The following is a 23,533-nucleotide window of genomic DNA, read 5'->3' as shown; positions in this document are numbered from 1 at the left end:
AAGCTAGCCTGTAGCACTATTTCCCACTCAGCAAGACCATGCGAGAAGACGAGAGCATTCACCAAAAATGAGACATGCAACTGAAATCCAAGTTTGTATTAAAAAGTCACCATTGTGTGGAATGTCTAACCAGTTAGATTCTGAGTCATTTAGCCTTTACTTATTTTAAACTGTTTTTAGCCACATTCCCAAGGCATGTCATATTAAGGAACGATGAAGATTGCACAGTGAAAAGCAGGCAGGGTAGAGCCAAATGATAGAGGTATTTATATTAAGAAATGTGACATGTGGAAGCACAGCTTCATAAATGTTCCCCTCTTACTGCCTCTGAAAGTAACTGACTTCTCTGACCTTTTCCTTTTTTGTGTTTTGTTTGTTTGATTTTAGAAAATCCCTGGGAAGTTTAAGAAACTTTTCTCTGAACTTGAAAGCTTAACAGTAAGTAGTGAGCCAAACGGGACTTACTCTTCAAATTAATGGACAGTGCCATATTTCTTCCTAGTTTGCAGTGGCCAGGACCCACACTCTACCGTGTCTGGTAGCTTAGGCTGGATCACTTGTACATGAAAATGTAGCTTTACTTACTGGAGTGAAGAAGTTGCCAGTTAATGCTTCTTCCTCTCCGTGGAGAAAGGTAGTGAGAATGGCCCTTCTGACGTGATTTCCAGAATGCAGATTTCTAAGTGTATAGTCCCTTAGTCCCTTTCAAAGCCTACAGTGTCAATTGGTATACAGTGACTGTGCAGTCCATGTCTCATGCATGATTCTTTTCTCATTCTTCTTTGTCCTGTTTCTTAGGTTTAGATTTTTTTTAATGTATAGTTACTGTTCAGAACACAACAAAACCGTGTTCTCTTATTTTCTATACATTGTCTATGCCTTATGAGAGAGGTTTTTCTTTGCAGTGTGCCTAACAAAAGACTTTGGGGTTACCCTGTGATAGAAATTATGCAGAGGAAACTGTACTTAAAGAACCTATTTGAGGAAAATAATAGGGCAATCAAAAGGTACCTCTCTTTTGCAGTCAGTTCCCATTATTGTAAACCAATAAGTTGACTTTTATTCATTGCCTACATTTCCTGCCCTAATTTAGTGAGTTTATTCTCCTAGGAAACCTTTATCTACTTTGTTCTGAGGAAGAACCTCTCGATATCTAAATCATGTTCAAATTGTATAGCAAAAGTGGATTTAGAATTGTTTCTATAGCACATTGATTTTTCTTTCTCTTTGTAATCTGCTTGGTTTGTTAGGATCCTTCCCTGAATCACAAAGCCTACAGAGATGCATTCAAAAAGATGAAACCACCCAAAATCCCATTCATGCCTCTGTTGCTTAAAGGTAACAATTTTCTATCTTTTATGCTGTCCAATTCCATCTTCAGAAATGTATCGCTCTAACTGTACAGAGCCAAAAAAAAAAAAAAAAAGGATTCTCAGTATATTTCTGTAGAGTAATTTTGACATTAGGACCTAATCGTGTTTGCTTGTGATTATTCTTCAAATGCTCAATTATTTCTGAAGTAGCTGAATTACTTAATTGTATTTGAGAGATACCAAAGCATTTTCACCTGATTCACAGAACTTGGCCCTGGAAACTTATGTTTTTATTTTGCTCTGCTTCTAAGTGCCATCTTATTTTCTTGGAGTTTACCATCCGCTGAAGTCAACCAAGAATAAGGCTGGGATAAAGAACCCAAACAGTGAGCATGCTCTGTGTTTGCAGCTTAAATTTCAGAGAGCTAACCTACCAGACTGCTGAGAAATACCTGTGGTCAAGCCCAGCAATATAGTGTAGGAAAATTATTGGTGGAGAATGTACTGTCTTCTTTCCAGGAGTGGCATCCATTTGGGAAAGTATGTGACAACTGCAAGGTAGTCAGTCCAACTGACTTCTCTTCTGCAGAGCACCAAATAATTCATCCAGAAATATCTTAGTTAAGTTTGCTAATGAGACCTCAGTGGTCTCTTTCAAACTAAGAGGGTTAATTAAAAGGAAGTTCTTTTTAATCTGGCCTATGCTGCTAACATTCAGTGTATATCCTTCCTCTGTGCTTTCTAGGAAAAAGATTTGATCATTTTTCTTGGTCATATTTTGATTCTTTCCAAGGGATTTTATAGGAATAATTTTTTATATACCTCCACCATTCAGAGGCTTGTAACTTCTGCTGAGTCTGGCCCCAATAACTGGACTCATAAATGTGATTCTGGAAATGAGCTTCCCAGGAGCCCTATTGCTGGATGGCTCAGCCATTCTCCCCACACACACTGCACTCCATCCCTCCCCCGTTGCTACCCCCACTGGCAGTAACTCCGATACTCCCTCCTCGGCTTCTCTCTAGAACAACCAGAGCTTTAGAGAATTACTGAGTTGCTGTGATCCCTGCAGCTCCTCATCTATCTTGCATCTAGTACAAAGCAAGAATCTTCCTGAAACAATACCATATTAGCACAACTGAGAGGCATGGAGATGCTTCATTCAAGCTGAAAAGATTCTGCTAAATGTAAATGGATGAAATAGGGAGAGATTGTGATGCCAAAATAACAATTTAAAAGTTTATTCAGGCTTAAGATTTTTATTTGCAAAATAAAACATCTTCAACTGGAGAGTGCAGGATGGCAGGTGGGAAATAACACTTAGAATCTTTCAGACACGTATAGGAAATGAGGACAGATCTGGGAAAGGAATTAATTTTAAGCAGAAAAAATTTTTAAACAAAAAATGTTAAGGTACTGAGAAATTAGTTGACAATGTCCCCTGAGCTTAATTAGGTATGAGCAGTGCTTTTTACTGTATATTCGTGATTTTCCCCAAAAAAATATTTAATGCAGTCAAGTGTCTCACACTTACATCTTAGCTTGGATGCAATTTTCTGCTCTACTGAGTTTATCTAGACCTCTTTGTTGGCAGCAAAATAAATTTCCCTTTTTACTACTGAAAATACATTCGGTCATATAGTCTAGTAAATATTTTTCTTTTTTTCATTAGGAGCTTTCTTGAGTTTAAATAAGCACTTAGTTTTCCTTTTAAAATATTTTGTTATTATGAAAAACATCATTAGTGCTTTATTGTATTTAAAATTATCATTTTTGGGATCCCTGGGTGGCGCAGCGGTTTGGCGCCTGCCTTTGGCCCAGGGCGCGATCCTGGAGACCCGGGATCGAATCCCACGTCAGGCTCCCGGTGCATGGAGCCTGCTTCTCCCTCTGCCTGTGTCTCTGCCTCTCTCTCTATCTCTCTGTGACTATCATAAATAAATAAAAATTAAAAAAATAAAAATAAAAAAATAAAATAATAAAATAAAATTATCATTTTTCTCTGAAATAATTTCCAAAGAAACATGGGGTGAAAATTTACAGCGTGTCTATATCATGCCTGAAACAAAACATTTTGGAATTAATTTGGAGTTTTTTAATTGCAAAATTTTTTTAAAGTTATGGTAAACTGCTTTAGGACAACAAATCTTTTAATGAAAACCCTCCTCTTGCACCTCTCACTTTGGGTTGAGCTCCTCGGGTGTTAAGAAGGATTAGGCCTCCCACATTTCTATTTTTTGTGAGACAGTCAGTTCCCAGTAAGAATGCAGATTATCAAGTGAGCGCCTAACCTGAGGATCCTTCCGGCGTCAGCTTTCCTGTTTCCCGTTTCAATTCTTGCCTTTTGATTTAGCTTCCCCCCTGCTGTGGCGCGGCATCCATTCAGAAAGAGGATGAATGGGAAACCCTACATAAATGTAGGGGAAAGGATCCAGCTGAGCTAAAGTCCGAAGCGGCCAAACAGTGTGTATCACACAGTGTTTTTGGAGATGCAGCCCTTTCCAGTAGAGTGAATATGAGCAGGTGTGGGAAGGTTAAGTGAGGTCCTCTGGTGAGTTGTGTGTCTCTCAGAGCCCAGATGATTATTGCAGATTTGTACGGGTAAATAAAAGGAATGTTAGGGTGCTTGTGTATTCCTCCTCTCTCACTTGCCGTCTCCACATGGAATCATTTCATCCAGTAGTTCTGTTATATGAAGAGTGGAAAGTGTTCGGTGCTCATTTCCCTCACTCAGCCTGGTGAGCCTGCTCACAGCCCAGGAATAAATGAGATCCCAGATTTCTCTTTCATCCTTCTTTCCTCCCTCCCTCCCTCCCTCCTTCCCTTCCGTTTATTGGCCTCTCTCTCTCAAGCCTTCCTCATTACACACCTGCCATTCGTGTGTGTCAGACCTCCAGCCACTTGAAGCTCCTTCTGGGTGCCAGCCCCTTCCAGCCCCTTCCACCTCTCCAAGTGACACCTGACCCACCTCCTTCCCACCTGACCAAGAGCACCTTGCCTGCTTTATTCTCATGCCAGCATCAGCCTGACCTCCAAGCCCTTGAGTGTTGGGGTTAAATGAGACCACCAACCACCAGAGAAGAGAAGAGACCTCAGGCTGGAGGGAAGAGAGGGAGCCACCAAGGAAAGACTTGAGTGTTGCAGACACACTCTGCGTGCCAAATTTCTGGCAAGACAACTATATAGTAGGCTGTAAGAAATGCCCAAGTCCATTCAGCTTGAGCTCCCAGAGAGGCACAAATGGTGAGAGGAACCCAGGTCCCTGAGTTTGAATCCTGGCTGAGAAGAAGAGAGCTCTGATCATGGGCCAGTTGTGCATGTTCTTTGGCTCACATTTTCTTCACATTCTGTCCTGCTAGGGCTTTACCTTACAGTCTTTTGTTAATGCCATGTCTGATGCTATTAATAAAGTAATGTGCCATTATAGTCATGACTCTTCATCATTATCCTTGGGAACACAGGGAGAGGATGACAGTAATGTAACACTGGGGGAAACGGACCAGGTGACACATGGAGTTTGTGACCTAACGTCTCAGGGAGTTAGGGGAGACTAGGCTTTTAGGTGGTGTGTGATGTAGATAGAGTGCACACAGTGTTCATTTGCCAAACAAAAAGAGTAAAAGTTAACTGTGTCAACTACTCTCTTATAAGATTTTTTTAAAAGATTATTTTAGAAAGCGTGTGCACAAGCAGGGGGAAAGGCAGAGTGAGAGGGAGTCTTGAAGCTGACTCCACAGTGAGCGTGGAGCCTGGTGCTGGCTGGATCCCAGCTCCTTGAGACCATGATCCCAGCCAAAACCAAATTGGCCGCTTAACCAACTGGGCCACCCAGGCACCCCAAGATTTTTTTATTTTTTAAGTATCTTTACACACAGTGTGGGATTCCAGCTTAAAACACTAAGGTCAGGAGTTGTATCCTCTTATGACTGAGCCAGCCAGGGGCCCCAGGACTACTCTCTTCTAAATTTTGTGACACAAAATGCAACCTTGTAGTTCTTCTCTGAAAGCAAAGCCATGAAAGATAATATCCAGAGAGTTTGTCAGATGACTGTAATTGTGACTTGTTTTCCTGTTAGAACATCAGTTTCAGAGAAAGAGAAAGAAAACTTAGGAAAACTTTGCAGCCAGTGCTGGAAGCTGTATGTAAGGGATGCTTTGAGGATGGTTTGGATCAGGGTATTGTGTCGCCCCCTGATGGGCAGTCAAAGCTCAGCGGCCAAATGCGTTGTAGGCAAGTTTCCAGAGCACCGAGCTCATAATTGCCCCATAGGGACCGGCAGAATGAAAGTCTTGATTAGATGCAAATGCTTTCCCTTTCTATTTATAGGAATCTTAAGCTGTTCTTTTCCCTCTTTCATGTCAGGTTATTTTAACAAGATAATTTTCATTTGGTTCACCCCCCCATGTTTGTGATCTAACATGACTTTTTGCAGGGTCTTTGAACTGTAGTGTATTTCTTACTTTGATTCTTGTCTGGGAGGATTCCCTCCTGCTTAGTCCTTGACCCTCTGATCTGAGTTTTTATGAGTCACCCACTCCCTGAGCTTTCAGCTGCTGTCATTATTATAACTAATTCCCAAATCCCTTTCTCTTGAGATGGCACTCCTGGGTTTTTTGCAACCAAAAGGAGGTTTTTTTTCCCTTGAATATCTTCTGTCACTTGAAATGTAGGGAGGCTTGAACCAAATGTTAGTCTTCCTTCCTCTGGAAATGTACTTTTTTTTTTTTTTTTTTTTTTTGGAAATGTACTTTCATCCTCCTCCCCTTGTGTTATCCTACTCTCTTTGTGTTATCCTACTCTCCTTGTGTTCTTTTCATCAGTGATGCTTTCTTGCACCTGTGTAAAAGGGCCAGAAGCTTTGCCATTTTCTGATCTGTCCCTTTCCTCACTTCAGATACACAACCAGGCACTGGTTTTGGGACCCAAAAATCTAAACATCTGAATCTAGACCTTTTAATGCTTTAGGTAAAGCAGGCCCTATATATTTTGTCAGGGATTGTTAAAAAGCAAACACATAGATATTAAAATTCTTTTTTTCTGGCTATCTAGTTCTTTTCTATTCAATGTTCTGGCCTAAAAACCAAATGGACTGGTTAAGTTATACAATAGTGTTAGCTTATATTATCAGGTTGAAGTCAAACACTTCACTGTAAGCACAAAATATAGAATTGAATTTATGTTATCTTCCCCCACACACATAAATTATGCCTTTTCACAGTAAATACCATACGGATTCAATTTCAAGTTGCCTTGTCATATGTGTGGAATAATGGACAATGTTTAAGAAAAATGAATAAGTTGCATTGCCATCTAGCCCTCCTTAGCCCTGACTCATGATCCGTTCCTAATGGCACATATATCTTTTTGTCTTTAATTTTCAGATGTAACATTTATTCATGAAGGAAATAAAACATTTTTGGATAATCTTGTCAATTTTGAAAAACTGGTATGTAAATTTCATTATTTCTCTCTTTTCCCCCTGGAGGGAAAGTGTGTGCTTTTCTTTCTTACTCCAAGGAACAAATGGCTTAAGCACTTTTCTCCTTTGAATGCATGGTGGTTTCCAGGAGCTTATTTTATGCATGTTACGCATTGTCAACAAAATGTATTCCAGTTAAAAATAAGTGTGCTAGCAAGGTTTTGAGAACCAAATGCAAAAATCTGCTTTTTAAGGTCGAAAATGGAACTTCATTAGACTGACATCAGAGGTCGAGTGTGTGTTACTGAGCCAGAAATAAAACTATAAGTTTCTGTCAAGAGGTTAGGCTTGACTACTTGAGAGAGGCATCGCTCTATGTCACAGTGTGCACTGCTTCCAAGGCACAGGAGAGAGCTCTCCTTCTGCAGAGAGGAGTTCATCTCCAGAACTCCCCACTCATATGTGAAGGTGGAATTTGTAGGGGGGAGCAGGGGTTCTGGAATACCATCCCTCTCTCAGCCTGTGGACACCTATACCACTGTGGAGATGGCAGCTCTGGCATAGTGCCCCCCTGCTCACAAGTGAAATGTTCCCAGTCGATCCTAACTCACCAATCACCGAAGTGCCTCTTCCTGAATTATTTCTAGGACCTTCGCAGATAGTTCCTCATGTCATGGGCTCCTTTCTAGTCTTTCTGACTGGCTGAGGGCAGCAGAGGAGTTGCCCGTAAGAACTGAGCCAAGTGTAAAATAGGAGTGCTCCAAAGAGACCCAGGTGACTACAGGAATGGATCTGACAAATGGACCTTAGGTGTCCTAGATTAGACTGTCCTTCATAGTTAAAGATGATACCAGTGACCCCTGTCCATAGATCCTGACCTGTGAGTGACCTTATCAGTGATCGTAATGGATCTGTGTGAACTCTTTGAGGGAACTGACACCCCGGTTCCCTGTGAGACTAGGTCAGGTCTGTACGAGCAGGTTGAGTGAGGTGGGGGTCATAGACAATGACCAAAGAATAGTTCAAACTGATGAGTCCAAGCAATGTGTGGCATCTGACCTTTGTCTCATTAAGTGTACTGCTCGTACCATCAGGTTAACTTGCCACACATAGAGTAAGGCAGCAGAGGGCCACTGTGCAACTTGAAAACCCAAGCACCTAGAATCTGGGAGACATCTTAATATCTTATAGTTCCACTTTAATCACTTGAGGATGATAAGTTTGTGCCCATTTTTTTAAGATTTTATTTATTTATTCATGAGAGACACAGAGAGAGAAAGAGGCAGAGACACAGGCAGAAGGAGAAGCAGGCTCCATGCAGGGAGCCTGATGTGGGACTCGATCCCGGGCTGAAGACGGTGCTAAACCGCTGAGCCACCGGGCTGCCCCTTTGTGCCCATTTTTAAAAATTGTTTATTTTTTAGAAAGAGCATGCAAGCAGGGGAGGCAGAGAAAAAAATCTCAATCGAGCCCTATGCAGTGCTCATCTCACAATCCTGAGATCATGACCTGAGTCAAAACTAAGAGCCGGACACTTAACTGTCTGAGCCACCCATGCGCTCCTGTGCTCAGTTATTTTTAAAGTGGACGTGTCTATAACTTTTCAAGTCCCTCAGCACTAAGTGCTTTGGAATCAGAGCTCAGTTTTTCAGAGTCTACAGTCAAACCAACATAGCCAGGAATGGTTATTTAAAGTGGGTTTTTTTCTTTAGAGATTTGTTCTACATCACTGTGTCATGTTCTGAAGATCACAGGGCACCTCTTTGTAACCAAAGGCTATAGGTACTAACATTCTAAGACCATAGGTAGGTTCATCCCCAGTGCTTGATATTAAGGAAATGATTTTGGGCAGATGAAGTCTTTTGATCAATATCTTCTTCAGCTCCTGGCCAGCACATCTGGTTAAGAGTGCCTGACAAGTGTTGGAGAGTGTGTGTGAAGATGTGGGGCGAGGTGTGTCACACTGAGTAGAATTCCCTCTAAAGGTCCAGTAGTTTCCCTCTGACTGAGCTGGGAATATGGGATAACAGGTGCACTCTTTATAAGGTGACTGTTATCTCTTGTTAAGGGCAGACTGGCAGATGACCTCCTCCAACAAGTGAATCAGTGGTTTGGTTGAGTGCATTATGTTATTGCCCCTCACATGGTGCCACCGAAGGGATAGAACAATTCAATAAAGGCACAGATGGGAAAGAGCAATGGAAAGATCCCTGCAGCCCTCCCTCCCTCTCATTCTGACCAGCATCTCTGGCTTCCCCTGTTTTCTCCAACATTCAATGCAGCTGATATAGTTTAGGGTCTTGCTTTCTGATGTGTCAAGACTTCAGAAGCAAAGTCTAACAAATAGTACTTCTGTTAGAGTCAACAACTGTACCCCTTAATCCTTTAAGATGGTTTAAGGAAATAACAGGGCCTACATAAGTCATCATATTCTCTTTAAAATTTTAAATTCCTGAAGAGAACTTTATTTTTAAAAAAGACAGAGGGGCAGCCCCGGTGGCACAGTGGTTTAGTGCCGCCTGCAGCCCAGGACGTGATCCTGGAGACCCTGGATCAAGTCCCACGTCAGGCTCTCTGCATGGAGCCTGCTTCTCCCTCTGCCTGTGTCTCTGCCTCTCATTCTTTCTCTGTGTCTCTATGAATAAATAAATAAAATCTTAAAAAAAATAAATAATAAATAATAAAATTAAAAATTTTAAAAGACAGAAAATAATGCAATTATACATGCACACCATGGTCCATAGCACCCACATGCATCCATCAGGTGCTTACTAGCACAGCATTTCTAAAGAGAGCAGATTTGGCAATATTGGAGAGTTCCTGGTCTTCAAAGTGGTTGGCACTTAAGATGCAGCCTGCCTTGTGCTGACCCTCTCTTTGCACAGAGAAGACTGGGTGAATTTACATTTTTTTCAAAGGACAGAAATCTGTTTTACATTATACATAGCCCTGTATTACACTTGGATGCTGGAGAATGAAACTGAATTTCCTGATACAGTCAGTATTTTGAAGGGATATTTCTTAGCAAGGGACAGAGTTTCACTTAAGCTAAAACAGGATCATCTTTCACAATAATGAACCAATAGAACCAAACTGAATTAACTGGTGAGAAGCCAATTCCTCATGATGGATATTGGCTGAAGTCAGCCAGCAAATAATTCAGTGGATTCTCTTTATCTGGCTGATACAGGCCAACACATTAAGTTCAATACTACAAAGGCCCAGGAGCGCACGTTGGGTCTAATAAGATGTCCATTGTGCCCTCTGCTGTCTCAGCAGCTCTAAACATTTCAGCCCCCAGCTATTAAATAGAAACACAGGCTTTCTGTTTTTCTCCTCTTGACTCCTCCATGTCGAGAGCATCATCCTTTACCATATCTTCCTCCCTCCCCTTTTGGGAAGCCTGAAGATGAGGGCCAGGGCTCAGGCTTCACTGTGTTGCTCAGTACTCAACCTTGCATCCGCCCAGGGCTCCCGTGAGCCACACGAATGGCACACGATAGAAATCAGTGTGACGCCATTGCTTAGAACAAGAAACCTGCTCTGGGAATAATGGTCAGACTTGGGGAAGGAAACGTAACAATACATTCACAGACATGAGTCACGTCTCATTTCCTTTACAAAGGCAGTTTGATCTACTGCTCTAATCACTGTCCTATTTAATTTTCCACTATTGAGTAGAAATACAGTGGAGGACAATTTAATAAGTAGGTCATGTTCAAATAAAGTTTCTATAGTTCTGATGGATAATAAGTAAAAAAAAATTTTTTTTGTACTAATGTTATTCTTTTAGCAAGCATTCATTGAGGGCTTGTTGTATGTGGGCAAGTCTTTGCCTGGTGTGTACAGCAGGACCTGAAAGATGATGACACATTTGGGGAATTTTGGAGGACCAGATAATGAATAATGTTGATTCCTGAGTAATAGGATAATGTTTGGGTTTTGAGATGAAGCAAATTAGAAAGACATTGTGGATTTTCCAGAGGACTAGAACATGATAGCAACAGTGTTTGGAAGTTATTCTGGCAACCATAGGGGAGGAACAGTAGTGGAGAATGGTGCTGTCCTAAATGCTATCTTTCTCCTTCATGCTGGAAAACTAAAAACGAGATAGCAAGAAGACTGTAGGAGGTCTCCAAGTGTGAGCTGATAGGATCTTATCAAAGCCACAAGGTCAAGAAGACTTTTGCCTGGAGATCAATAAGAACTTCAAAGAAAGAAATTAAAGCAAAATCCTGAAGGCCGTGGGAGGGAATATAAATCACAAACAGAAAATGGTCTCTGTAAGGATACTGGTGTTTTAGAAAATGTTTGCCTCTTGTGACATCTCATCTCCTGTCCAGATTTGAGATACATGAGTGTCTGATGCCACCAACATTCCTCCCTGCACTCAGCCAGTACGTGCAAGTCACTGTGTGACCTATGGCAGGCACTGGACGTGCAGAGCCATCACATGGCACCTGGCCTAGAGGAGGCGCAAAGATCCAGAGCAGTGATCACCACACAGGCCAATATATACTGTCCACAGGAGCCTCCCAGATTCAGAAGGGAAAAGCCTAAGCAGATTCAGATAGGTAGACTGGGGAGGGAGGGCTTTATTTCTTTATCCGGTATAAACATTGGGTTGTTAGAATCCATGGCACGTGGAAACCCAGAGCTCAGTCAATCCGTGCAGCCAGGTTTGGGAGCACTGTTTCTATAGACGAAGACTGACTATCCTTTTCGTAATCCAAGCTTAGTATTCCCAATTAAAGTGAAGTCCAGTTCCAAACCCAGCTCTTCCATTTGTGGCCAAGGGTGTCGAATCCTTCCATCCCATCAGGCACCCCTAGTCTGGCAGCACCTTTTATGACCCTTCCATTGATAACTTTCCTGCTCTACCTTCCAGCACATGATTGCAGACACCGTCCGGACCCTGAGGCACTGCAGGACCAATCAGTTCGGTGAGTACTGGAAGTCGGGCACGGAATGTCAGCCTACCATAGATGGGTACAGATGGTGAGCGTGTCACGAGTATTTGGTGGGAATGTGCTGAAACATTATAAAGTATAATATGCATATGCTGTAGTCTCTTTTCATTTCTTCACTGCATGCCTGGGATGCAGACGAAGACAAGATAAGGCAAATTTTTATCTTCTCTCAGCAACAGGTTTCCACCGCACAGAGTGACTTTAGATGATCAGAGGCTCCCCACCCCAACCCCCTGACCCAGAAAGTCTATTTCCTTTCCCTGGGCTCAGAATTACCAGTGGGTTTATCAAGGGTGACCCTGTCCCTAATCTTTTTGCTGGGAGCCTTCCTGGAATAGGAATACAGTTTATAAAAGTACCTAAAGCAGCCCTCCAGAATCTTTACTCCCCTCCAACAAAAACTTCCTGTCTGGAGCTGCCTTTCACTGAAAATGTATTTTTCTGAGCACTTCTCTGGACTCCCCACTGAGATTAATGTATGTAAGAGTATGTGTTCCCTTTAAACCTCAAGCATAATTTACACTATGCTTAAATAGCATTAGAACATTGCAGGAAGGAAAGAATCAACTTTGTTGAGTTCAAGGAGTGTTCACACATGGGCAACGGCATCCTGACACCAGTATTGGGGATGAGTGCGTGCAGATCATGAACGCTGGGGTACAGAGCAGAAAGCAGGGCCTCAGAGAGTCAACCCATTGAGCCATTAGAGAGACCGAGCCTGCCTGCCTTCCTGACCTGTCCTCTTTTCTTTGCCTTGTGCAGATTCTATAGATCAGAAGGGCAATAAAAAAAATATATAGAAAGCAAAATTCAATAATGGTAAATCAAAGCTGACCACTAAAATAAAACTTACTTTTAGTAAAACATCATCATTATAAAGTAATTTTTCAACAATACAGAAGTACCTATAAAGTAGAAAGCTCAAAGTTCTCCTTCCTAAGGATAGGGGCATATTCTTTTTTTTTTTTTTATTGAAATTCGATTTGCCAATATATAGTATAACACCCAGTGCTCATCCCATCAAGTTCCCACCTTAGTGCCTGTCAGCCAGTCACCCCATCCCCCGCCCACCTCCCCTTCCACAACCCTTTGTTCATTTCTCAGAGTTAAGAGTCTCTCATGGTTTGCCTCCCTCTCTAATTTTTCCCACTCAGTTCCCCTCCTTTTGGATAGGGGCGTATTCTTAAGAATTTTTTTTTCTAAAAAAAAAAAAAAAAAAAAGAATTTTTTTTCTGTCCAGGCTAGTCTTGACTAGCATTATTGTCCCCTAAAAAACAACGGAAATTCTTTATGAATTACCAAGTTTCTGTTTGAAAGGGAGAGTTAGAAATACAATACCTACGTTTTTAAATACTTCCATCAGGCACTACCACCTGACATGTGCTTATGTAACCCTCCACAAAGCCCACAATAGGTGCACTTACCGTAGAAACAGTGGTAGTAACACTGTTGTGGAGATTCATCCAAATGGACAAGCATAATGTTGCTGAGTGTTGGGTTTATAATCCTCTCAGCCTCCTTTGCTTCCCAAGTATTTATGGTTTTACTCAGCTCATTCTAAGACATCAGCCTCGCTGACCAAGAGACTCGGCACGTGTGGGCGGGAAGGTTATATATACTGGCTTGGTGGCCTCTGCCTTGTCTTGAACCAGCCATCACCAGGGAGCAGGTCTGCATAGCACAGAGCATAACTCTTTGTGCTGTATATTGACCTATCTTTAAAAATTGGGTTTGGAAATAAGTAAAAAAAAAAAAAACTTTAAAAAAAAGGGGATCCCTGGGTGGCGCAGCGGTTTGGCGCCTGCCTTTGGCCCAGGGCGCAATCCTGGACCCGGGATCGTATCCCACGTCGGGCTCCCGGTGCATGGAGCCTGCTTCTCCCTCTGCCTGTGTCTCTGCCTCTCTCTCTCTCTCTCTCTGTGACTATCATAAAAAAAAAAAAAAAAATACTTTAAAAATTGGGTTTGGGACTGGATTAGTGGAATCAATTTTGACAGTTTATATAGGCTTCGTAAACCCATGTCAGCCTTAGGGATAAAATAAGATAACGTTAATCAAGCCACTTAAAAATTACGAAGTGCCATGCAGGTGTCACTTGTCATGATTGGAACCATTCATTCTGCCATCTTAAAGTCAAAAAAAGTAACAACAAAATTATCTTTGTACCATTATGGCTTCCACACCAATATTTAGTAAACCAAAAGTAGTCTCTCAGTGTCTTACAGAGAAGATATTCTAGAATAATACAACTTTTTGGTCACTCCCAAACAAGTGGGATGATAAAAAATTTAGCTTCCGGTGCTTTGTCTTTGAAACCAGGTATCCTCATTTGCCATTAAACCTAAGAATCGCAAGCTACCCATGACATCTAAACCTTAAGTTATAAAACACATTTGACACAGAGGAGGAAAAATTGTATTTCACCAAGAGAAAAAACAGCTGCATTAAAATGCTGAGCCTCCTGTGGGCCCCCACCGCTCCCATCTGAAATTCCGTGAAGCCAGAGGATGTGATGTCACCGTCTCTCGCTTTGACATTGTCTCTCCATAGTGGTTTAGTCAGGCTCCTAGTGCCTGAGGTTTGGGGGGATTTTTTTTGGATTGTGTTTGTTTTCAACTACAGGAAGTGGGCTTGCCCCATTGTCTAGGCTACTTTATCTCAAGCTCCTTATCAGCGCTGTCCCCAGCATGGCACATATGTGTTCACAGGGCACCAAAGCTGCTTGTGGCCCTTCAGGTTTTTAATCACCCTGGGCTTGGGAGTGGAAACCCTCTCGCCTCGTCCTTTGCTGGGTAGACGTTAGCCCATCCACATCCTTTTGGAACTTGCTCTGCCTCTTAGGTATACCTTAGGTTCAGTTCTGTGATACCTGTTCATTCAAACCATTACTTAATTTTTTAATTTTCTCAAAAAGTAAGGACACCAAGGAATCATACAACATGTAAAAACAAACAATGAATCATGTCTGTGCATTGACCAGATTAGCAGTGAGTTCTGATAATTCCAGACTGGGATAGAAGAGCCAGGGAAGGGATGCCTGTGTGGCTCAGTGGTTGAGCGCCTGCCTTCAGCCCAGGGCGTGATCCTGGAGTCCCGGGATCGAGTCCCACATTGGGCTTGCTGCAGGGACCCTGCCTCTGCAGGGAGCCTGCTTCTCCCTCTGCCTGTGTATGTGCCTCTCTGTATTTCTCATGAATAAATAAATAAAATCTTAAAAAAAAAAAAAAAGAGCCAGGGAAAGTCATTTAGACAGGCAGTTGCTGGGACATGGGGGCCTCAGACATGAACTCGGTAGCCACACTGCCTGGGTGCCAATCCTGCACTGCCACCTACCTGCTGTGTGTCTGTGCCATTTCCCATTCTGTAGAGAGGAGATACTAACACTGTCACTACATTCTGATATAACATTAGTGAGAAATGCTATTATATAAATGTCAGTAAAATAGGGCAGCCCTGGTGGCGCAGCGGCTTAGCGCTGCCTGCAGCCCAGGGTGTGATCCTAGGGACCTGGGATCAAGTCCCACGTCAGGATTCCTGCATGGAGCCTGCTTCTCCCTCTGCCTGTGTCTCTGCCTCTCTCTCTCTCACTCTCTCTGAATGAATAAATAAATAAATCTTTAAAAAAATAAATACATACATACATACATAAATGTCAGTAAAACAGATACCTCACCAGCTTAATTACCTGACCCGAGGACCAAATCTGAGCTGGGAAAGCATCTCCACTGTCAGGATAAAGATCTCCCTGTGGCGTGCTGACTTGGGAGTCTACCTGGTAGAGGTACTCTAATCTAAGCCTTAATGTGAGGTTTTACTGGTATGTAGAAATAGCATTTCTGCTCCCATGAGATTGACTATCTCTCTTTCCTCCAAAAAACAGGAAGCGACGTGTCTCCAAAGGAGCACCAAGAGTTAAAATCCTATGTTAATCACCTGTATGTCATTGACAGCCAGCAGGCCTTGTTTGAGCTGTCACACAGGATCGAGCCTCGGGTGTGAGCCCCACCACCCCGCCACCTTGCCCCCCCCCACCTCCCCCATAACGGCCGCACTTTGAGCTCTGGGAGTGCCAGTGCTGAGCACATTGCTTTCCTGTGAGAAAAGAAGTTGCTGAGTTTTATCAGCATAAGATGCACACAGGAAGGCCAAGCAAAGCGTGCTCAGGAAGTGATGTCAGCCACCAGAGACGGGGAGAGGCCTCTCCAAGCTGCTCTCAGAACGAGAAGGCAGAGAAAGAGTCAGAAGCATACTTGAAATGGAGAAATCTGGTGTCTTATGACTGCATTTTTCATCTACCCCAGTTTTGATTTTGTGATGTACCAGCATCAAGATGAGAGAGTGTCTTGTCCTGCAGGGACCAAATACTTCAGTACAAGTGTGCATGAAACAGGGGTTTTACTTTGCCTGGTGGTAGATTACTGTTTATAGGCTCTCAAAGCAGCAGCTCATGCGAACATCTAAAGACAGTGATGACATCTCTAGATTTCCAGGGAAAAGGAATGGCCACTGTCCATACAGACTGTGACATCACCCAAAGCCCCTTGTGTCTAAGAAGTTAGTGAGGACCCACAGCTGGCATCCATGCTGGCACCCAAAAGGGAAATGTCAAGGCATGCATTTCGTTGCATCCACAATCACTTATCAATGTAGGCTTGTAGGGGAAATGCGTTTCTGCACCACCACCGATTTGCAGCTATAGGCAAGCTAGATAGACTACGTCGCTTTGTCAATAAGGAAAAATAGTAGTAATCTGTAAGAAATGGACTCACTGTTTAATTTAGAGGGGTTTTCTTTACATATGCAAAAAAAGATTCACATTTCTCATTGGAAACAATGTGATTTTTGAAAAACCACAGGCACTCAGTAGCAATTTATTGAGGTAACCGAGTGTCAAAGGTCTGCATCCTTATGCCTGACCAGCAGGCTCTCCTGCCCTCAGTATAGAGTGGTGACAGCCAACACAGGGAGGGTAAGTGGGATTTGATGTGATGAGCACTTAGCACTCCTTAGACAAGAGTAAGGTAGTGACTAGCAATTGCCCATCTTACAGCAAATAAGAACCCCAAAATACACGAATGTCTGATTTTAAAGGTCCTGCAGTCCACCTTCTTATCACCTTCTAGCCAAGGCACGGAGTCTTTCTATAACTTGTCTCTGGTTCCCCCCAACATCTCAAGAGTCTTTTACTCTATTTTTTTAATTCCCAGTCTCAGAGAGAGGGGCTCCTACAGTAAGTAAAACCTCTTGTTATTTTGAAGAACTGGTTAGAGGGTTTCCCTCAAGCTTCAAATGAACAACAAAAACATGCCTGTGGGTCCAACAGCAAAATCCGCCGCTGCCAGTGAGGTGCCAGTGGCTTTGCTAAAATACAGGGGCCCATGCTTCAGGTACCCTGTCTGTTTATTGCCCACAAGTGTGACTCCCCTGTGCTCCTGCCTGTTCACCTCTCAGGTGTCTGCACAGAATGCTTCCTCCTGTCCCATCAGTACCATAGGACTGAGAAGTGTCTAGTGCTTTCTGACATGCGGTTAGCACTGCTGTTTTCCTGGGCTTGGAAACCACACCAAGCTTGAGAGATAGATCCCTGGAAGGAACCACATAGAAGAAATTTTTGGTAGGACTTTCAAAGAGACTCAGTCTGTGCCAGCATGGAAAGCTTCAGTCCTGAAAACTAACAGGGTTTTTATAGAAAGGCACCACCCAGGGCTGGCGCACATAAAGACAAGCTCCAGGCTACTGGGGAACGGACTGAGACCACTGGAGGGGATGGGAGCCATTGGAACCGGGGCAGATGGGCTCCTCTCACAGCTGATCAAGGGAAAAGCTCTCCCCTTGGCAAATACTGGGGAAAGCTTGGGCTTACAGCACAAAAACCTGTGTTCTCACCTTCTCGCTGCGCTGAGGGTCATGTGGCCAGTCTAATCATGTAAGGCCATTTGGACATTGCCTCCACGTTTTACCATTTAAATGTCTGTTCACATTAGCTCTCCATGGCTCCAACCAGAACGTTACCCCTTGAGGACTAATTTTCAGTGGAGAACTATTTCAGCCTGGCACCTGCTGCTTAGATCCCAATTCAGACATGTGCACAGCCAAATGAACCCACGCATATATCACAGTTAAACACATTCTGATGGCGTAGACAGTATTCCACACGGTGTAGGTAGATGCAGGCCAGGGAGAATGTGGTGCCTGCCCACAGGTCCCTCCAGCCGTGGTCATGTGGCTATCAGGGCAGCAGCAGGAAGGGAAGGGAGGATTTTGTTTCGTTTACATTTGCTTCTTCATCTCTGTCTTCTGAATGTCAAAATTTCCAAGTCTTTCTGAAATTGAACAACTGTCTCCAGAGGTTTCCCGAGCATCAGCAGCTCACCAATTTCAGAAGCCCTGTGAAGACTCAAATCTGGAACTCAAGAATTGAAGGCGAAACCCTGGAAACCAGATTTATTTAGCTCAGCGTGAAGCTTCCCCTTACAAAGCCAGGCTGTCTAACAGTGAGGCCCCCCGTTAAGAAGGATGGGCTGTATTCCGATTCCAAATATTTGCCCACACTTCTTTGGAATAGGTTTTGTTCTGGCCAGAAGGATGGACAAAGGTGTCGAAGCTCCTCCCCAGCTCTTCAATTTTTGTGGTTGCACAAAATCTCCATTCACTTTGAAAAACTGTTTTTCCTCCTTCCTCCACGAGTGGCACATGAGCACTTCTCGAAGGCTTCTTTCTGCTACAGCACAACCTCCAGACAGTCCTGCGGGCATGTGAATTCGTCAGCATTCCAGCCAACCAGCCCTGCGTAGGAGTTAGCACAGGACAGGTTCCTGTGGGCAAAACTGCACCCTTTCTGAAACTTTTTCCCCTACGTGTTTGCAGATGCTCCAAAGGCTACAACGTTTTAAAATGTACTTTCTGTTATCATCCGTACAATTGCCAAAAGGTTATAGTGCAAAATGCTATGACATACATTCACTTTATTTTAGTATCTTTGATTATGTTGAGATGAATTCATTTTCTTAGGACACCCCCCACCCCCAGTCCACAAGCAAGTTGGGTGGAGTGTACACTGAATACTCAAGAATGAGGGTGAAGCAAAAAGCCAGGCCTCCGCGTTGGTGGGCAGACGGTGTTGCACTGTGTAGACCAGCCTATGAAGAGAGAGAGAAACGGTTGCATGAAAGAGGGAGGTGGTGGCTTCTGGTCCCTGGAGCTGGGCTTCACCAGGCCCCAGTCCCAGCCCCTCTGCCTTGCTCCGGCCGTCACATCCACCACCGGTGGGACCTCGCATTCTGAAATGGCACAGCTGACCCGAGCTTCCCGGAAACTAGGCACAAACATTAAATAAAACGAGGCAAATCGGGTCCACTGCAGTTGTCTAACATGGAGTTTCTTTTAAATGCTTCAGAGACATGTCCTTACAATTTCAGCCTGCTTATTACTTTAATGAGTGGGCCGTTGTGCTTAAAACTAGTAGGGGGAAGGAAAGTTTTTAAAAATTGCCAAAAAGTTCGATGAAATTGTACTACTGTATAAAGCAAAGCTGTATATACTAAACGTTTTTTAGCAGAGTAATATTTATTTGCATAGCCTATTTATTGTATTCGTATTACACGGTTATTAAATACTGGGATGAAATCGATGCCCTGAAGCAAGGACTCTCGCCTTTTAATGTACTATTAATTAGGACCGCTGTGACATTGTCAGCTTGCGTTAACAATTAGAAGATAGAAAACCCGCGATCAGGGTGTCTACCTAACTTCTCAGGGACTACACTTAGTAGTTTTCCACCATTATAAGAGCTGGTAAATATGAAACATTTGTGGAATTACCAGGATTGCCATTAACAGTATTTTCTTCCTCCTATGTCGTGCTTTCTGCTTCTGTATATATGACTGTGCTGTGTATTTATCGAAGCTAGTAAGCAATAATTTATATGTAAAAAAAATGGCCAAGCAATATAAGGTGAAAACTTATATGAGTCATTGTTACCTTATCCTGTATTTTCAAGTGTTTTTTAAAACCCGCTTTTCCAAATATAAGATTATGTTAAAGATACTATTTGTGCCTCGTAGCTTCTTGCTGCGTCCGTGGGCTCCGTAGCCTGTGTCCTGGCAGCAGATCGGCCTGCTGTTTGGAACCCAGAAATCATTAGTTCATTGAGTGACCAGTAGGTGAAGAGGTTCCTAGGCAGCCGCTGAGGCCTCAATCACAGGGGCTGCCTGGAGCTGTAGGAGAACCCGAGACCCTTTGTAGGAAAGGACCTCAGTATTCTCATGTTCTGTCCCCTGTGTCGCCGCACTCAAGTGGGATCTGGACCTCTCCCTTCCTTGTCAACCCAGACACTGAGGAAAGCTCTAGGCCTCGGGTAGAGGCCCTGACCACACAAGAGCTGTGAGTGGGATGGTGAAGCACAGGGGTAATAAGGTGCTCCGGGGAGGTGGGAAGACTGGACCATATCATTGTTCAGAACCTCCTCCCCTTCTTGTGGGAGGGTCACACATCCTGCTAATTGATGTCAAGCTTGGCCTTTGGCATGTGGTAATTCCTTCCTGCAAGAGGATTACGTATCTTAGCATGTTGAACTCAGGAGTGGCCAAATGTCCTGCTGTATCCAGTGAAAAATGGGGAGCAGTGACCTGTGCAGCCTGTACACTAAAGCTTTACAAGGTAGCCCTGCCTGCCATGTCACTTCTGAGGTGAGACCTACAATGTTCCAGGAAAAGGTGTCTCCATCCACCTGAGTCTCCAGCTTGTGAAGGACTTGTAATTTGAGTGAAAAATAAAACATCATTAGAAGCCGCTGAGGTTTCAGGGTGATTTTTTTACCTACACAGAATTTAGCCTAAGTTAATACAGTCCCCTGGGGCACTTCTTTCTTGATAAACTGTCCTTTCCCTCAGTCAGCATGTGGGCAATAGTACTGGCTCTGCAGAGCACCTAACAGATGAAACTACCTGTTGTCACACTTCATGCAGAGGCCTTGTCTTTAAATGGGAAAAGGTAAAGACCAGAAGATGATGTTCTGGGACTCATCATCCGGAAGTAGTACTTCTGGTACCAAGGGAAAGTGAGAAGTGAGAGCAGGGGATCCCTGGGTGGCACAGCAGTTTGGCGCCTGCCTTTGGCCCAGGGCGCGATCCTGAAGACCCGGGATCGAATCCCACGTCGGGCTCCCGGTGCATAGAGCCTGCTTCTCCCTCTGCCTGTGTCTCTGCCTCTCTCTCTCTCTGTGTGACTATCATAAATAAATAAAAATTTATTTAAAAAAAAAAAAGAGAAGTGAGAGCAGAGGGGCATTGCCTCTGAGGGGACTAGGGAGCAGAGAGAGGAAGACCACTGGGTCTTAGCGCCTTTGTCCTCATCCATAATCACTTCACCAGAGGGGCAGGAGATGAAGGGAGAATGGAGGCCCTAGGCTCCAGTTTCAGAAGGGACTAGAAGAAAGAGAAATTCCCATTGCTCCAGATAGTTGTGATTGCCCATACTGGGAAGATGAACAAGGCTCCTGTTCAAAGTAGCAAACTTCAAAATGAACTTTCTCATGCTGACCGGGGGCTCTAGCTACAAAGTCATATTTCAAGGACAAAGAGCTCCACATCTGGCTTGGTCCTTCTCTGAGGTCTTCTGGAGCCACACTGAGCCGCCTGTGTATTTGCTTTCCATTCGCCACTTGAGACAAGATCCCTAAAGCGTTAGACCTGCTAATACTCTTTAGGAGAGTGTTCCTGTTCCGGGAGGCAGTACAATTACGTCTCAGCAGAAGCAGCCAGCATCCTTTCCTTTCTTTCCCAGCACAAGAAAGGCACACCCAACAAGCAAGACAGACGTACTGTGCAGAGACGTGTGGTCCGGAGCGTGTCCACTGGGTCCCCTTGCAGTGACATATTTGCTGGGAGGAACGTGACCTACTCCTCAGCCCTACTGTGGCTGTTCGTTATGCCCCCACCACCATCCCGAGGCTGGGGGGGTCTTCCGGGAATTGGGTTGGGGTTCCCTGTGGCTACCTTTCAGGACATTTCTGCCACAGGGTCATTTCACTCCTCCCCACAGCAGTCCCATCCTAAGTGCTGCAATCACCTGTGAGACCTTTGCTTCACCCCAACCTGGACGTAAAGGGACTTCTGGGTCCTCCTCGCATGGCTCTTCCACTCCAGGGTGAAATCAGGGCAGGGGAGGGGTAGGAACGCCTCGAAGCCCTTCCCTGCTGGCCAACCACACCACATCACCATTTATTTCCTGCTAAAACTATGCCATGTTACAGGGATGCCTGGCTGGCTTGGCGGTTGAGTGCCTGCCTTGGGCCCAGGGCATGATCCTGGGGTCCCAGGATCGAGTCCCACGTCGGGTTCCCTGCATAGAGCCTGCTTCTCCCTCTGCCTCTCTCTGTGTGTCTCTCGTGAATAAATAAATAAAATCTTTTAAAAAAGAAAAAAAAGCTATACCACATTACAAATTTCCTCAGTGGACCTGGGCATTTTCCCCGAGGAAGACAACAAGCCTACCTGTTGTGGACTTGCTCCTAGCACCTGAGCTGCTTCTGACCTCCCCAGGTTTTAGACATGGAAGTGAGGAGGGTGGAAAAGCCAGGACTCCTCCCTGGACAGAGGCTGTCCCAGCCTGGGAGCCCTGCTCGCCTGAGCTGCTACCCTGCCAAGTGGTACTGAGCACTCCTCCCCAACTGCCTCTTTCCTGCTCAGATATTCGGGGTTCCCGTGCTGTCTGTGTGTGGTTAGAGGCTGTGATTCCTAGTTAGAGCTTGCAGGAAACTGATCACATTCTGAGAAAATCCCTGCAGTTGTTCTTACAGTCCTGACACAAATAAAACCAAAACAGGGATCCCTGGGTGGCTCAGTGGTTGGGCATCTGCCTTCAGCCCAGGGCATGATCCTGGAGACCCGGGATCGAGTCCCACATCGGGCTCCCTGCATGGAGCCTGCTTCTCCCTCTGCCTGTGTCTCTGCCTCTCTGTGTGTCTCATGAATAAAATCTTAAACAAACAAACAAAACCATGCAGCAGAAAGATTAAGATCGTGGGGCACCTGGCTGGTGCAGTGGGTTAAGCCCCAACTCTTGATTTCAGCTCAGGTCATGATCTCTGGGTCATGAGATCCAGCCCCGCATCAGGCTCTGCACTCAGTGGGGAGTCTGCTTGAGATTCCCCCTCTCCCTCTCTCAAATCAATCTATCTTTTAAAAATAAAAAGTTTAAAGTGTCAAAAGCACATGGAGAGACTTAAGGCAAGGGCAAGATATTTCTCAAGTTTGTGACAACAGTGGGTTTCTGGTATCTCGTGACTCAGAAGTCCCTTTCTCTGGGAGGACCTCACACGGTGAGGCCACCCCTGCCCCAGCCCAGTCCAGGGTGTGGGAATCGTCTTGACACCCTGTGCCCACACCCCTGCTCCTCAGCTTCTCCATCATCATGCCCAACCCCATCCCCCTGGTGGAGCCCAGAGGCTGTCCAGAACTTCAGTCATTACGGTAACCTTCTTCCTGTGTCCTTCCCTCACCATGGGCAGTCCCATGAATTTCCCCCCCCACACACAGAATCTCCAAACTGCCCTCAAAAATTGTGTTTTCTTGGGATGCCTGGGTGGCTTAGTGGTTTAGTGCCTGCCTTCGTTCGGCCCAGGGAGTGATCCTGGAGACCCAGGATCGAGTCCCACGTCGGATTCCCTGCATGGAGCCTGCTTCTCCCTCTGCCTGTGTCTCTGCCTCTCTCTCTCTCTCTCTCTGTCTCTCATGAATAAATAAATAAAACTAAAAAAAAAAAAAAAGAAAGAAAATTTTGTTTCCTGAAACAATCGTGCCCATGCTTCCCACCCAGCTCAAAATCCTTC

The 23,533-nt window shown here is 44.3% G+C and overlaps 1 protein-coding gene across 1 annotated transcript in view; it reads left to right on the top strand.

The window, feature by feature from the left end:
- Positions 1-19,749, top strand: part of RAPGEF5 (Rap guanine nucleotide exchange factor 5) — a 230,116-nt gene extending 210,367 nt beyond the window's left edge. The window contains exons 22-26 of the mRNA XM_041727416.1: positions 388-438; positions 1,251-1,338; positions 6,696-6,760; positions 11,622-11,676; positions 15,584-19,749. Of these exons, the coding sequence (XP_041583350.1) occupies positions 388-438; positions 1,251-1,338; positions 6,696-6,760; positions 11,622-11,676; positions 15,584-15,702 (378 nt within the window). The 3' untranslated portion in view covers positions 15,703-19,749. The remainder of the gene's footprint in view (positions 1-387; positions 439-1,250; positions 1,339-6,695; positions 6,761-11,621; positions 11,677-15,583) is intronic.
- Positions 19,750-23,533: the final 3,784 nt, after the last annotated feature.

The sequence above is a fragment of the Vulpes lagopus genome, chromosome 13, assembly GCF_018345385.1.
Source record: "Vulpes lagopus strain Blue_001 chromosome 13, ASM1834538v1, whole genome shotgun sequence".
Classification (NCBI taxonomy): Eukaryota; Metazoa; Chordata; class Mammalia; order Carnivora; family Canidae; genus Vulpes; species Vulpes lagopus.
The sequence above is the reverse complement of the archived record's forward strand: the minus strand, read 5'-3'. Positions and strand labels throughout refer to the sequence as shown.